Source organism: Furipterus horrens, unplaced genomic scaffold (genome assembly GCF_987537825.1).
Source record: "Furipterus horrens unplaced genomic scaffold, mFurHor1.1.pri manual_scaffold_6, whole genome shotgun sequence".
NCBI classification, from domain to species: Eukaryota; Metazoa; Chordata; class Mammalia; order Chiroptera; family Furipteridae; genus Furipterus; species Furipterus horrens.
The window spans coordinates 96,046,778-96,063,124 of record NW_028327176.1 but is presented as its reverse complement, the minus strand read 5'-3'; the positions used below and the strand labels follow the sequence as shown (position 1 = coordinate 96,063,124).

Sequence of the window (16,347 nt, the reverse complement as noted above, 5' to 3'; positions counted from 1 at the left end):
ATAGTTTGTTCCTGTCCTTTGGCCTGTTTTTCCAGCTGATTGTTGATCTTTTGATTGTGGAATTGTGAGAGTTAAAACAAACTTGCTTATTCATTCTTTTTTGTTTTTTGGTTGTTGTTTATGTTTATGTGTTGCAAATGTTTTCTTATAATCTGTCATTTTTCAACTTTAGCAATAATGTCTTTTGTCCATAGAGACTTTTACATTTTGAAGGAGTTTTAAGTTTTGGCCTGGAAATGTGCTTCTGCAGAGACATGTGGTCTGAGCCAGACCTCGGATCAAGCCCCTTGCTCTGGCCAGTCTTTTCCTTTCTCTCCTGATTCTCCAAGCTGAACCCATAGCTCTCTGCTCCAGTGTGTTCATGAAGGCTCCCTGTGAGCATGTTTTGAAACCGCTGTGGCTTTATCTAATGGGATAAACCTGGCTGAAGAGATTAGCAAAACGTCTTGTGGGTCCCACTTTTAATCTGCTGCCTTCAGGCTGTCCCTTCTTGGTAAGAAGGGAGCTGCAGGGACGACACTGAGGACTGGCTCCTTCATGAACTGTGACTACTGAGTTAACGGTGGTCCCAGGCTCGGGGGGTCAACATGGGCAGCCCCCAGAGCAGCTCCCTGCAGCTTGGACTGCCCGAACCCTTCCCAAGGCCCTGAGCTCATTAAGGTCACAAGTGGGAGCTGTACAGTGGGAGGCTGCCCAGACTGCACCCTGCAAGCATGGCGCTGCTGAAAATCAAATTTGACCAGAAGAAGCGGGTCAAGTTGGCCCAAGGGCTTTGGCTCATGAACTGGCTCTCTGTGTTGGCTGGCATTGTCATCTTCAGCCTAGGGCTGTTCCTGAAGATTGAACTTCGGAAGAGGAGCGATGTAATGAATAATTCCGAGAGCCATTTTGTGCCCAACTCCTTGATAGGAATGGGGGTACTATCCTGTGTCTTCAACTCTCTGGCTGGCAAGATCTGCTATGATGCTCTGGACCCTGCCAAGTATGCCAAGTGGAAGCCCTGGCTAAAGCCATACCTGGCCGTCTGCGTCCTCTTCAACATTGTCCTCTTCCTTGTGGCCCTCTGCTGCTTCCTCATGAGAGGCTCCCTGGAGAGTACCCTGGCCCACGGGCTCAAGAACGGCATGAAGTACTACCGAGACACGGACACCCCTGGCAGGTGTTTCATGAAGAAGACCATCGACATGCTGCAGATTGAGTTCAAATGCTGTGGCAACAATGGCTTTCGGGACTGGTTTGAGATTCAGTGGATCAGCAACCGCTACCTGGACTTTTCCTCCAAAGAAGTCAAAGAGTGAGTGGCCTCCAGATCCAGGATCAGAGCTATGTGGGGACATGGAGGCCCAGTGTCTTTTCCTGCTCTTTGGATGTTTTCTATGCCCAACTTATTTCTGTGCATGTGAGGCTGTATTTGGTTGGACCATATGGAATGGCCGATATTCTAACATTTTCAGCCTATAAAGATGGCAACTTCATATGGCTCAACCTAATGTTTGGCTATGGTGGGAGGAAGGCCTCAAGTTATATAAGCTGCTGGGACAGGACTGTGCAGGGAGGAAGACCCAGCCAGGCATGTGTGTCTGCTTCATGCAGCAGACACTGGGCATTCGTAGAGCACGTATGCTGAGATGTTATTCGGCTAACTTACTTGTTTCATTCACTCAAAGTACATGGATTCAGTCTCAGAAGCTTAAATTTCCTCGCTAGTTCCTTTGTTTTCCAACCTTTGGATCCTGAGCATCTGCTCTCAAAGTGTCTGGCCTTGCGTGTGGTGGAAAGAGCAGGGGACAGGGCAGTCAGGAAGTCTAGGCTGCAGTTTTGGCTCTGTCGCTAATTAGCTGGTGACTGTGGGTAGGTCACTTGCCCTCTGGGCCCGCTCTTGTTTGTCTTTGAAAGACTCTGGAATAATCTTGGAGGTCACTTCCTAGCTCTGCATAGAGCCTGGCATACCTCAGGTGCTCATTAAATGTTTACTTCTTAAGTCATAGTCGTCGTCGGCAGCCGTCCGTCTCGAGAGACGATGGTGTAGCTTCTCAAGAGTCTATCTGCACCGCCGAGAATGGCTGTGCAGTCCGACTCGGGAGTGACATGGCATCTGTCTCCTCCCGTGTTGAATCGACATCTTGTGATGACGCTGAAGCCACAGAGCCTGGGCAGGGTAATACGGAGGGTCTGCTGTTGCCCATGCAGCAGACCCCCCCTCTCTTCGCAGCTGAAGGGTCCAAGGGAAAGACGGAGTCGATACAGCTTGGTTTCAGGTGCGCCGCAGGAGTTGCCGGTGTTGACTACAATGTCAAACCGCCTTAGGGACTCCGGCTCCGGATTTTCTGTCGGGGTTTACTCCCTTAGCCTTTCCCCTGAAGAGGTATGCCGCAAGGCAGCGGAGGTTTTTTGGAGTCAGAGTTTTCCTTCTTAAGTCATAGTAGTGCAACACAATTAAGTGTTTCTAAAGTATTCTTGGCATGTGTAAATACCAAATCCTGAGGTGGGATGTCGGGAGGTGGTGAGAAAGAGGACCTTGCCCTTTGAGCTAGAGAGTCAGCGTGGGTGCTGATGCCAGCACACCGCTCTCCCAGTAGGCCCACCATCATGGGTCTCGAGCCATTCTCCAGGGAAAGGGCAGCCTGCCCTGAGCCTCTTCTTTCTGGCCGACTCCACCTGTTCCCTAACTCAGAGGTTCAGTTGATCATCCAGGTGAGTTTTCCCATGAGTCAGGCTGGCGAGTCCAAGGGGACTTGCACACAGGGTGTTGGGCACATTGGCAGCAGGAAATGGCTGAAGCCCAGACAACACGACCAGTGAGCCTGGCAGGCTGCACCTCACATGGCAGGGAAGTCAGATTGAAGCTCACTGCTGGGACTTTCTTTTCTTTCTTTCTTTTTTATTTATTGATTTGAGAGAAACATCAATTTGTTGTTCCACTTATTTATGCATTCAGTGGTTTATTCTTGTATGTGCCCTGACTGCAACCTTGGCGTACAGGGATTGAGCTACCCTGCCAGGGCTGGGATTTTATTTTTTCTGTGGGTGGGGATTACTGCTACAAATCCCTAGTCAAGGAGACATTTGTAAACTGCTCTGCCCTTCCTCGGTGACTGGCCTGCAGAGAGAGCACCAAGGAGGCATAATCTATATAAATTTACCTAGGAGGGTGTGAAGCCAGAGGGACAAGCAGAATTCCTGGGGTGGGGGCAACAGAGGGGGCATGTTGATGGTTGAACCAGCCTTTGTGAACAGATGAGCGGCTTTTCATCTTTTCCTGTCATTTTCCTTGATTGCCTTCTGCACGGGGTCAGTCCTTAGAGAGACTTTAAAACCTCTCTGTAATCCCCAAATCCCCTTTTGTCCCAGAGCAGAGAAAATCTTCAGGTTGTTCCAATCCCAGTGGTCAGCATATCCAAATTTTCAGGCAAACAACAAGCTCAATGCTCCACACCAACTTGGCGTGAAAGTATTCCAACTCCATTGATTTAGAAAAAAGTGTCTCTGTCACACACTAAAAAAGATGGTGACAACATTAAGAGAAACAAGAACAGGAAACGAAATTCAAGTCAGATTCTCATCCGTAACTAAACATCACTAGCTTGAATGTTTTTCACATTTCATTCTAGTCTTGTTAACATTTACTTAATAACATACATAGTGTAACCACAGTATAAATGCAATTGAGTACCCCATTTTGTAATTTGATAGTATAACATTTACATAATGTTCAAAACAATAATTTTTCCCAGCATTATTGAGACATAATTGATCAATAACATTGTGTAAGTTTAAGGTGTACATTGTCTTGGTTCAATATATATATATTGCAAAATAATTACCACCATAACCTTAGCTGAAAACGTCATTATGTCACATAATTATCAATTTTTTGCAGTGAGGACATGTAAGATCTACTCTCTTAGTAACTTTCAAGTATATAACACAGCCTTGTTAACTATAGTCACTATGCTGTACATTAGGCCCCCAGAACTTGTTCATCTTCGAACTGGACATTTGTGCACTTTGACCAACATCTACCCTTTTCCCCCCGCCCCTGGCAACCACTATTCTAGTCTCTGTTTCTATGCATTTGGGTTTTTTAGATTCCATATATGGGTGATATCATACAGTATTTGTCTAAAATGATTCTGTTTAATGTTGCATAATATTCCACTGAACAAGTGGACAGAGGCAGACATTTAGGTTGTCCTTATTTATTTTTGGCTTTTCTCAGTAGCATCCTCTGGGCTAGAATTCCAAGGAAACAGAGGCAAAGAGAAGCAAGGCTGGGGCCTCGCAGGAGGGCAGGGCAAGGGAGCAGTGTTATCTTTCATGAAGATCTTTTAAAAAAGAAATTCTCCCCCGCCCCCCCCCCCACACTTTTTTCTCTCCCTACCAAATTTGGATAAGCAAGCAAAAGCCTTGACCCTAAGGACTCTGGGAGGTGATCCCAGGAGCAGTGATCTGCTCAAAGGCTGGGAAACCTGGAGAAAATTCATCAGGATTCTCTAGGGACACTGGTACTGGGTGTGGGCAGTGGCTGCTGCCCATGACCTCTGGTAATTTCTGCAGGCTGTGCCCCTGGAGCACCTCTTTCCATTTAGTGCCCTGTACACCTCGTCAGACTGGGCTAGAGAAAGCTGAGGATCTCATGCTCCAGCATTTCCAGTCCAACTTCCAGGAGCAGTAGCTGGGTTCCTGCCGGGCTCCCCAGGGCCTCCCTGTATTCATCTCTCCACCCCCATGGAGCTCATGGTCCCAGCAAGCTGAGGGGTGGAGCTGGCTGATTTTTGGAGATTTCTCAGGAGAATCTTTAAGATCAAGGACTGTTTTCTAAAGCCTCTTGATCTAAACAAGGAGATCAAATAGGAACAATTAGAGATTTTTACAAGAATTTATAAGTTTTTTGGCTGCCCTGTCCCAGGCAAGTAGCTCTATGGTAGCTCTTCACCTCCAGTCTGCCCATCACTATGTTGCTGGGTAGTTTGGGAGAAAAAAAAGTCCTTATTTATTTTGTACAGAACCTCTCCTGGTGTGTGTGTGTGTGTGTGTGTGTGTGTGTGTGTGTGTGTGTGTGTGTATGTGTGTCTGTGTGTGTGTGTTGTAATATTTTCAGGAGTTGTCATTTTATTTTATAGATGAGGAATCTAAGCCTCAGACAGATTAAGGGACATGCCTAAGAACTCACAGCAGAAAGGGGAGGCGGTGTAGAATTTTCTTTTTTTAAAGCAACTTATTGAGATATAATAAACATAACATATAACTCACCTCTTTAAGTGGGCAATTGAATGGTTTCTGGTATATTCACAGAGTTGTGCAGCCAGTACCACAGACAATTTGAGAACATTTTCATCACTTCGAAGAGAAACCCCATAGCTTTTAGCTTTCACTCCCCAGCCTCCTATGGACCCGCCCTGAGGAACCTCTGGTCTACTTTCTGCCTCGAGCTGTCCCTGGTCTGGACATCTCATTTGAATAGAACCATATAATATTTGTCCTTTGGGGTCTGGCTTCTTTCACTTAGCATAATGCTTTCAGAGTTCAGCCACGTTGCAGCGTGTGTCAGAGCCTCACCCTTTGTAGGTCTGAATAATAAATACCACACTGTGTGGAGTGCCAGGTTTTAATCCTCCTCCTTCCACTCTCCTGCGTCTTCTTTCCCCTGATGTTAAAGTGTGCCTTTGTACAGATTCGGCGGTAAACAAATCTTTGTTTTCTGACTGACTGAAACCTCGAATTCTTCAGCCCACTTTGGGGGATGGGGGTGGGGACAATGCTTCATTGTCCTCCCTCTCCCTGTCTTTCTCTGCCTTGTTCTCCACTTCCTCCTCCAGAGGGACAGTGGCAGTGTTGGCAGAGACCATGCAGGCTCTGGAGAACAGCTGTGGGTTATGACTGGATTCCAGCACTTATGTGCCAGCGTCTCAGATAATCAGGAGACAGCCCCACAGACACCGGAAACAGGCTCCCCGTGGCGTTTGGCAAATGGGGGTGAGGTGGCTGGACTCTAACCTCTTGCTTCTGCGTTTACCTTCTCACTCCCTCCCCAGCCTGGGGGCAGGGGACAATCTGCCAAAAGGGGGGTGGGGGGCTCACAGGGAGGAGCTGAGTCTAGGAACTCTGAGTCTTCAGAGCGAGGTACCCGGATTTGTAGTTCTCAACCAGTGCTTTTATTTTTTGCATTTTCAATCGTTATTACAAAAAATTTCGAGCATTCACAAAAATAGAGAGATTATAATGAATTCCCATTGTCTAGTTTCAACAAATATAAACATTTTGCCTTTCTTGTTTTCCCAATGCAGATCCTGGTTATTGTTGCCTGCAAATGTTGTAGGAGGCATTTCTTTTTTCTTTTTTTAATCCTCACTCGAGGATATGCTTATCTATTTTAGAGAGAGGGGAAGAGAGGGAGAAAGAGAAACATTGATTGGTTGCCCCAAACCCGCAACCTACCATGTGCCCTGACTGGGGGTCAAATCCGCAATCTTTCAGTGTACTGGACGATGCTCCAATCCACCAAGCTACACCTGCCAGGGCCTTTGGGAGGCATTTCATAAGGATGGTTTGTTTGCTTTGCCTTTCTGTTTTTGTTTAACATAAGCACAATATTAATCATCTCAACAAAATGAACATCAATATCATCGAATACCCAGACTCTGTTCAATGTTTTCTGATTGTCTCCAAATGTCTTTTCAAGTTGGTTTGTTCAATTCAGGATGCAAACTGAGCCCACACTTTGCATTCAGCTGGGTAGTCTCCTAAATCTCCTCCTCTATAACAATTACCTTTCTTATGTCATATGTGTCTTGGAGAAGTTGGGCCTTTTGTCCTGCAGAATTCCCATCATTTAGTAGTTGGGCAACTGTAGCCAAGGGGTATCTTCTAACTTGTTTTCTGTTCCCCAATTTCCCTGACAGCCAGCAGTCAGGGCCCAGGTGTGACTGGATTTAGGTTCCGTTTTGGCAAGAAGGTGCTGCTCTGGGCACCTTACTGCATCACACCAGGGGGAACATGAGGTCTTCAGCCTGTTTATAAGAATTTCTTTAATAGTTTCCCATTTTCAGGATGGGCAAAGCTTCAGTGGCTTGGGGTGAGAGGCAGACATGAGGGAGCTCAGAGGCCTAGGCATCCAAAATTGTCAGGCAGGAAGGCCTGGCCTGGGATCTCAGACTGGGGGAAGAGCTGACACCAAACTCTCACTTTACTGCCTGTTCTTCAAGGGAACCCACTGGCTATAGGCATCTGCTTACTTACCTGAATGATTTATAAACGTCTCACAAAGTTTAGACCTTGGCTAGAAGCTCCCTGACACAGCGCCGCATTGCCCCTCAGGACAGGGCAGAATGGGGGAGGCAGGCCTGGCTGGAGGCTGGGGCTTCTCTGGGCCCCCAGCCTGCGACTTCTTGGGGTCACACCTCTGCAACTAGCCCTTGCTCCTACCAGAAGCATCATCTTGTTTACTCAGTTCTTGCCCTGGTTCCAGCTACAGATTAAGGCCCCATGCAGCCTCTAAGACAAAGCCAGGCAAAGGTTGCTCCTTAGGGAGAGAGCCGGTTATTTATAGCAGAGTATTTCTCAGGCTGCAAATCTCGCTCTGCTTAGGCTCAGCAGGGCTTGTAAGGGTCTTGATTAAGATAAGGCCTGTGTGCTAACCCAGTCTCCCATGGCCAAGCCACATATGACTCCGGAAAACCACCATGTCAGAGTTTTCCAGGAAAAAGCAACATAATTTAATCAGTGAGTCAATGAATCAATAAGGAAAGCCATATGTAAATGAGCGCAGCAGGGGATAGGAGGGAGGCAGGCGTGTAACTGTTAATGAGTTAGATCCCAACTGAGCTCTTGCTACACACACCTGCGGAACCCTGGACTTGACCTCCGTGAGCCTCAGTTTTCTTATCTGAGAAATGACAAGACAAATACCTGACAGGGGTGTGGTGGAAATTAAATGGGATAATACACACAGAGCGCCTGGTAATACAGCAAGTGCGGTATAGTATTAACATTAGTATTTATTTTTGGGGGTAGGTACCGATATGCAGTCCTGAAGGTGGTAAAGGGGGACAAAAGGAGAGACAGGGCTCTGCCCTCAGGGAGCCCCAGTCTGAGGGGAGACATGGTCCTATTCTTGGGGAGTCCCGTCCTGAGGGAGATAAGGCGTCGCCCTCAGGGAGGCCATATCTGAGGGGAGATGCAGCCCTCCAGAAGGCCACCCTGCAGGCTGAAAGCAGATCAGAGCCTCTACTGACTTCAGCCCACAGAACTGCAGGCCTGGCCCTCACTTCAGATACTGGGGGCAGGCCTGCAGGCTTTACCCCAGCTCAGGGACCCCTGGAGATGCTAAAGGATAGATCATGGTGGACAGGAAAGAGCTGCTGGGACAGGGAGGGAAATCACACTTTCTTAGGGAGTTAGAAAAGCCAACCGGCAGGAAGGATCCGAGAGACACTTCCACTTCCCGTGTGGCTTTGGGTGAGGCCCTGCCCTGCTTTGTGCCCACTTCCTTCTCTGCAGAACAATCTGGTGGTTTTCAAGTTCCCATGGAGATGGCCCTAAGTGGGGAGGAGCCAGCATTCTTTGGGAAATTGGGTCAAAGTGCATTCCTTGCATTTATACCTCCGCACAGCCCCTGAGAGGGGGTGAGATACTCCCCACCTCACACAGCTTGGGGAGAGATGAGTCAAATGCAAATCACAAGTGTGAGGTGCCATGGGGACACTGGGAATGGCCCAAGTGGGATGATGTTATACTAGTGGGAGTGGGTTCAAGGGGCAGCCTGCTGGTCAGGAAGAGGGATGAACAGCATTTGAGGCTGGATACCTGGGTCTTGAGGAGGTCGCGTTGAGGTTGGTCTTGGGTGAGACTAGTGCCTGCTCAGTCATGCTGGGGCTTCCGGCCCCCAAGAATGGGGGTTGGAGTGAGCAGGGCTGGAGTGAGAACTCTTGTAGCAGCTGCTTCTGTGGGCCCACAAATGCCTGGCAGTGCCCACCGCGGCTGGTGGTGAGCCATTCTCACAGCTTCTTCACAGTTGGCAGAGCCCATGCCACCCACTCAGAAGTGTCTGCCTCCAGCAATGTAATGTGTCACATTGTCACAGCCGCTCCCTGAAGGCACAGAAAGCAAGTAAAGTCTCTGGCTTTAAACATCGCCCATCCCTGGCCCATGACCTCATGTTTTTCACTGTTTCCTTACTATGTACCAGGCATCTTTGAAGCCTTTTTACATGTATCCCTTCATGTGTTCCTTATGTCACCTCCATTTACAGATGAGGAAGCTCAGGTTCGGAGAGGTTAAGGCACTTGTCCAGAGGGATGAACTGGAAGTAATTCCCAGCAGTCTCCTTAGTACCTGTGCACTCAAGGCCACCATTTCATGGGCAGTGAGTCCTTTCAATGAAGTAGAGGTCAGTGTAGCAATACAGTCATCATAACCCAGGCAAGGGTTGTTCTGGAACCAAGCAGGCCACAATATAGATTCCATGAAGTCTTAATCATATCGGACGGCAAAGGACAGTTTACGGAAAAGGAATCATAAATGGATTTTTTTAATTGTCCCAAGTTTTGTCAAGTAAAAATATGGAATGCTTCATGATTTTGTGTGGCAGCATTGCACAGGGGCCATGCTAATCTTCTCTGTATGGTTCCAATTTTCGTATATGTGCTGCTGAAGTGAGCACCACAGACAGCTCTTAAGCATATTGAGAGATACTTAACTTCACTCACAGAGAAAAACGGGAATTAAAACAACCCTGAGATACTATTTTTCATGGATCAGCTTTCATTTATCTATCATCAAACCTGTGTGGGTTTGGGCCCTGGCTGGCATGGCTCAGTGGATTGCCAGTCTGCAAACTGAAGGGTCGCTGGTTTGATTCCTGACTGGGGCACATGACTCGGTTGTGGGTCGGGTCCCCAGTTGGGGGCATGAGAGAGGCAACCAATCGATGTTTCTCTCGCACACCAATCTTTGTCTCTCTCTTTCTCCCTCCGTTTTCCTCTCTCTAAACAAACAAAACAAAACAAAACAAAAAACCTGTGGTGTGAGTTTGCTTTTGGCTGTGGGGGCAGACTCTCCCATGCGTAGCTGGTGGGGCATGAGTGCACAGCTGAGGAGAAATGCAGATGGGGTCTGGTGTGATCACAGATGGACCACCCTACCCTGTGATACAGGAATGCCTCTTTTAGGAATTTACCCTCTAGATAGATCCACAGTATGCAAGATGACCCACATCCATGTGTGTATTAATGGGAGACTGGGAAACCCCAAACGTCCATGATAGGGAATTGCCCAGTACGCCACAGATCGTCTGCACAATGGAGACACCATGCAGCTCACTGAAAACCTGAGAATACTCCCCATTGACAGATATAAAACATCTCTATGATATTGTTAAAGGAAAAAAGAACATTTCAAAGAGTATGTATATATATATGTGTGTGTGTGTGTGTGTGTGTGTGTGTGTGTGTGTAATGCTGCCACTTGGATTAAAAAAAAAAAAAAACCAGTAAGAATAAGAACATTTGCAGAATCCATGTTTGCCTGTCCTTGTGTGAAGCCTCTCTGGAAGGACAGGCTAGCTGGCCACAGTAGGGGAACTAGAAGCCCAGGGACAAGAATGAGGGGGAGACTTTTATTGTATTAAGCAAATTTTATTTTACAAAGCTAACATTTATTAACACATTACACGATTTTATGTAGAATTTCAAAAGAAACAAATTCAAGACAAACATTCTTCTAGGAAGTAACAAAATAATCTATCATTTAAATCCCTTCTCAGTAAGATGACTTTACTCTATGAAACAGTACATCAGTTGGGCAGGTTCATTCTTTTACCAAGAATAAAATGGTTGTGTGACAGTTACTATTTCTTTTTGTTGTTCTGTAAACATGACTAGGATATGTTGTCATGGTTGAATTTGAAGTAGTTCTGTACTGCTATGTTTAAGAGCAGGTGTGAGACGCCATCAGCATCTAGAACACATATAGTGGCTTTAGTATGTAACATGCTACAAAACAGAACAAAATAAGCATGCAGGAAGAAAGTCTTCCCTCATTCATTTCTGGTATGGGCAGCTGTCTCCATCCTGGAACTTATGTTTAAGTTCTTTCTCTTAGAACTGAAAAGTGTTTTCACAGCAAGTTAATAAATTAAAATGTAGAAAAACTGGTAAACAAAAGAATTAGGAGATTTTATTTAGAACTAAACACGAACATTTTTTTTCTTTTAGAGTATAAGTATTTCAGTGCGCATTGCTGAAAACAATTACAGGCTTTCTATTCTTGTGTTGTAAAAGTCTACTGCTATTATAGAATGCATTGTTCACATGCAACTTAAAAACACCTCTTTCTATTTACAATAACATGTACACAGTCAGATGCGCAAATCTTAAGTGTGCAGCTCAATGGATTTTGACACATAAAGATGCCTAGGTAACTTTGCTCAGGTCAGGTAGAACATACCCAGCCCATCTAATGGGGAGGGGAGACCCTTCATTGTAAAGATGTCTCCTGCCTTTGAATTCTGAACCCACATGAACATATAATGTGCTCTAACCAAATATATGCGTAAATACAGACATTCAACAGTTATGTGGGCTGCGTCCTTCAGGTGAGTAAGGAGCTTCCACTCACCTGGACAGAGTTCGCATGGACAGTGAGCACTCTGAGGGCAAGAACTATGACTGTCTCAACCCTCATCCCCTGCATAGGTCCTGAAACATTTATTGAGCAGAACTGATTTGGCCAGAGGGCATCTTGGTCCCCAGTGACTTGAAAAGGGGAGATGAAGTTGGAGATGGGACTGGAGGCTAAAGTCTGATGGTCACGAACACTAGGCAGAGCCATGGTTACTGCCTGTCCTTTTGGTCCCACCAGCCTGCCATGGTCTAAGATATCACTGCATGCCAGGGAGGCTAGATGACCTCTACATTCCCTATTTACTTGCTTCCTGGTTTATCATCTATCTCAACCCTCTAGAACATAAGGTCCAGGGAGGCAGGGGCATTGCTTCTCTAGGGTCACTGCTCTATCTTCAGTGCTTAGAACAGTGGCTGGCACATAGTAGGTGCACAGCAAATATTATTGCGAGAGCAAATGGATGAATAAATGAATGAACAGTGCAGGTGGGGGATGGGTGGGACTGGTGTCTGGTAAAAACCCTGAGAAGCCCCCTCAAGCTGTTTGTTTCTCCTCCAGCCGCATCAAGAGCAACGTGGATGGGCGGTACCTGGTGGACGGCGTCCCCTTCAGCTGCTGCAACCCCAGCTCGCCCCGGCCCTGCATCCAACACCAGCTCACCAACCACTCGGCACACTACAGCTATGACCACCAGACGGAGGAGCTCAACCTGTGGCTGCAAGGCTGTAGGGCTGCCCTGCTGAGCTACTACAGCAGCCTCACGGACTCCATGGGTGCTGCCACGCTCCTCGTCTGGCTCTCTGAGGTGGGCTCCTGACTTGGGGGGAGTGGCAGGGGGAGAAGGAGCCACTTGTTCCATTTGGATTTAAACGGGTGGAGCTCGGCCTGGAGCACATGCCTCCCTCTTGCCTGGCTGTGGGTCAGGAAAGCCAAGGCTCGAACCCTAGCCCCTCCACTTTCTTTTTGTTTATTTCTGTCCTTTCACTTAAAAAATAATTCATTGAGGTGAAACTCATAGGATATGAAATTAACCATTCTGAAGTGAACAATTCAGTGGCATTTAGTACATTCACGACGCTGTGCAACCACCACCTCCGTCTAGTTCCCAAACACCTCCATCGCCCCAAAGAAAACGTCGTACCCATTAAGCAGTCACTCCCTGGCCCCCCAGCCCCCAGCCCCTCACAGCCCCCAGTCTGTGGTTTGTTCTTGTGCATTTACCTATTCTGGGCATTTCATAGAAATGGAGTCATAAGAGGCCTGTCCAGAAAGTATCCAGCTCTGTAATATGAAAAAGAGACATTTATTGAAGAAGATACAAGATATAAGAAACACTGTGCATAGGACAATGACACCTCAGTCCCCTTCAAAGTAGGCACTTTGGGACCTCACCCAGTTCTCCCAATTGCCATCAGCTGCCCCGTTGTATTTTCCTGAATCTCAATGGTCTTAAATCTCTTCCCTTTCAAAGGTGGTTTTAGTTTTGGGAAAAGCCAGAAGTCACAGGACACCAAATATGGGCTGATGTTTGGTCAAAAAACTGCATGAGACATGATGCACAAGCAGGCGCGCTGTCGTGATGAAGCTGCCAATCACCAGTGGCCCATAGCTGAGGCCTTCTGAGTCATCTGAATAGTTTCCATGGAGGAATGTTCAAGCTTAATGCAAATGTGATGCAGATGTGTTGCCCTACTTGCTCAGTCATTTTGAATGTGATGGCTACACAGAACACATGCTCATAATGGCATCTCCCACCCCCACTAATGAATACAGTGAGGTTGTCATAGTTCACGCATGTGCATTCCAGTTTACTCTCCTTGGCTGCTGGGTTACATTTATGTTGCGCAAACAGTTATTGTTATATTAACAATGGTTGGACTTTTTCTGGAGACCCTGTATACTAGGTGACCTTTTGTGTCTGGCTGCTTTCACTCTGCATGTTTTGGAGGTTCATCTTTGTACCTCCACTTTTTGATCTGAAATCTTGGAAAGTTACTTAACCTCTGTTATATGGGGCTGACAGCACTTAGCTTTGGGACCACTGGGAGGCAATAGGCAATAATAGGTATGGGCGAACATTCAGTAAATGGGAGCTATTTGGATTTGTGCTTCTCTGGAGACGTCAGTTGCCATTTACCTGTTATTTTAATTATTTGTGACTTCATCTTATCTCAGCTGTAAAGCTTAATTCCTCTCTGTAGCTACAAGGCTTAGAATGTAGCAAGCCCTCGGTAAATGCTGAATTCATTTATTGAAGAGATTTCACAAAGCTATCTTGCTCTGGGTGTTGTCCTGGGTGCTGAACGAGAGCATGGGTTAGTGGGTGGGAGATCAAGGTGGCACAGAGGGTGATCATCTCCCGCTTTGAGCTGAGAGCAGAATATTCAGACTTTGAATTCCAAATGTACAAAATCAGAAACATTAGGTGGGGAAACTTTCCATCAGAGAAGATTCACTGAAAGGTTTCTTTAAGTAAGTTTCTCAGTGCTATGGAAATTCTCACGTTGCTGTGCCCTTGGGTGAGAAACCCCTCTTCCAACTCCCCACATCACACTAAGGACAGCACTCCCTGGGTGGGGTGGGGAGGGAGGGCTTCTTTTTAAGTTGAGGCAAAGTCTTGGGAATGGGTGTGTAGAATTAGGAGAGAAGCTTACTGTTAGAAGTCTGGAGTTCCACTAGCTGCCTCAGTGCACCCACTTTTCCAGGAATTTGAATACTGAATAAGGTGAGAACCAGCTCACTGTGAGCAGGGAGCTTGAATGCCCTTGACTTTAACTGGATGGAGGCCTTTAGTGGGCAGAGCTTTGTGATGGGCACGAAGGTGGCTGGGCTAAGATAGAATTCTGCCCTCAGCCTTGCCCTCCAGGGCTTCACAATCCAGTTACGAGATGATATCTAACTCCTGAACCTAAGGGAGAACCGTTACCAAGTGCAAAATTCAGTGCAGCAGTGGGCCTCCTTCAGGAAAGCAGGAGGGTATCACAGCGGGCACATGCACACCAGGAGGACTTCTAGGAAGAGATAAGTTTTTCCACTGTTGAAAATATTAGACTTCTGCCCTGGCTGATGGCTCAGCTAGAGTGTCACCCACACACCAAAAGGTTGTGCGCTCAATCCACATTCAGAGTACGTACGGAAGGTAACTGACCAATATCTCTCTCACGTTAATGCTTTGTTCTCTGTCTCTCTCCCTTCCTCTCTCTCTCAAAAATCAATAAAAAAGCATATCCTTGGATGAGGATTAAAAAAATCCAAAATATTACACTTTTAATTGACAATACCAGTAACAAAAACCTAAAAGTCTATTAGTTACTGTTATCATTTACTATCATAATTATAAAATGCCCCCAGAGCATTCATTCAACAGATGTTTACTGAGGCCCTACCACTAGCCAGTGCTGTTCTAGGGGCTGCGATACTGGGTGAAAATGATGGGTCAGGGTCAACCCTGCCCTCTGGGGGTGGGGATTCCCAGTGGCAGGCCTAGCCCTTTCACAGATTTTGCTATACCCTAAAAGGAGAAGTACAGGACAGCGAAGCAGGAGTTTGTATAGAAACAAGTGGCTAACACAATGTATGATCAGACAGCTGAAAACAATACTTACCATGCTGACTAATAGCTGATTACAGCTGACACTTCTGTTCATCCCCACTCTGCACGAGGTGCCATGTTCTACACGGACCGAAGTGTCCCACAGCACAAACACAAGGCAGGCAACATTTCATCTGAAAATTTGCAAACCAGATGAGTAAACAGGTTTTCTCATCACATGGCTGGCTAAGTGTCAGGGCTGGGATCTGAACCCAGGCATGTTGGTACCAGTCTGTCCCAATGGCTGCTAGTGAACAAATCCAAACAAGTCACCCACTCACCCCTGTACCACTGAAGGTAACCGAAGCAGAGGAAACCACATAGCATACTGTTTGCAGAACAGGTCATTTTTTAATTCCTTCAGCAAATAAGTTCGTGAATATACAGTATGTGCCAAACAACGTGGTAGGAACTGGAGGGGGCACAGGGAGAAGGCGCCCAGGCCTAATGCCCCCAGGCAAGGAGAGACCTGAGAGGAAGGAGGAGAATGAGGGGCAGGGACATGCACCAAGGGCTGAAGCTGAATTAACAGGTGCATGTGGAAAGGAACAATGTTCAATACATAGACAACAGCATGTGGTACAGACTGGGGAAGAAAAAGGCTGGGGTGCAGTGAGATCCCAGGAAGGGAGAGAGGAGGAGATAAGGCCACATGGGGGCAGATGCCCAGGCCAGGCTGAGGTGGGTAGTCCCTCTCCAACCAGACTCACTCATTTGAAGGGCCCCAGCTGTAAACATGCCAGTGGCTCCCATGGTTTCCTGAGGGCTCCAACCCTCAGCTACTTCTCCCAGATCTCCTCTAAGTCTCTTCTCTCCCCACCAGGTGGCCATCACGATTGGGCTGCGCTACCTACACACAGCACTGGAAAGCGTGTCCAACTCCGAAGACCCTGAGTGTGAGAGCGAGGGCTGGCTGCTGGAAAAGAGTGCACCGGAGACCTGGAAGGCCTTTCTGGAGAGCTTGAAAAGGCTGGGCAAGAGTAACCAGGTGGAAGCCGACGGTGCAGATGCAGGCCAGGCCCCAGAGGCTGGCTGATGGCCCCAGGGTCCCTGCCCTCCTGAACACGGATAAGTAGTGGACTCCAAGAAATGTGGATACTCCCCCTCATCCAATCGGAATATCCCAAGGTGGA

At 47.1% G+C, this 16,347-nt stretch overlaps 1 protein-coding gene, 1 long non-coding RNA gene and 1 other non-coding gene across 3 annotated transcripts; 1 reads left to right on the top strand and 2 right to left on the bottom strand.

Moving 5' to 3' along the window:
• Window positions 1–640: 640 nt before the first annotated feature.
• On the top strand, window positions 641–16,347 carry PRPH2 (peripherin 2). The gene is made up of 3 exons (XM_090280447.1): window positions 641–1,294; window positions 12,181–12,427; window positions 16,038–16,347. Exons 1-3 carry the CDS (start codon window positions 714–716, stop codon window positions 16,248–16,250), a joined length of 1,041 nt encoding a protein of 346 aa, XP_090136573.1. The 5' UTR covers window positions 641–713; the 3' UTR covers window positions 16,251–16,347.
• On the bottom strand, window positions 9,555–9,661 carry LOC150007018 (U6 spliceosomal RNA). Its single transcript, XR_016512036.1, has one exon. It is a non-coding gene; the product is annotated as a U6 spliceosomal RNA (small nuclear RNA).
• On the bottom strand, window positions 10,746–15,514 carry LOC150007017 (uncharacterized). The gene is made up of 3 exons (XR_016511779.1): window positions 15,228–15,514; window positions 12,844–12,903; window positions 10,746–10,956 (listed from the first exon to the last, which is right to left on the bottom strand). It is a non-coding gene; the product is annotated as an uncharacterized LOC150007017 (long non-coding RNA).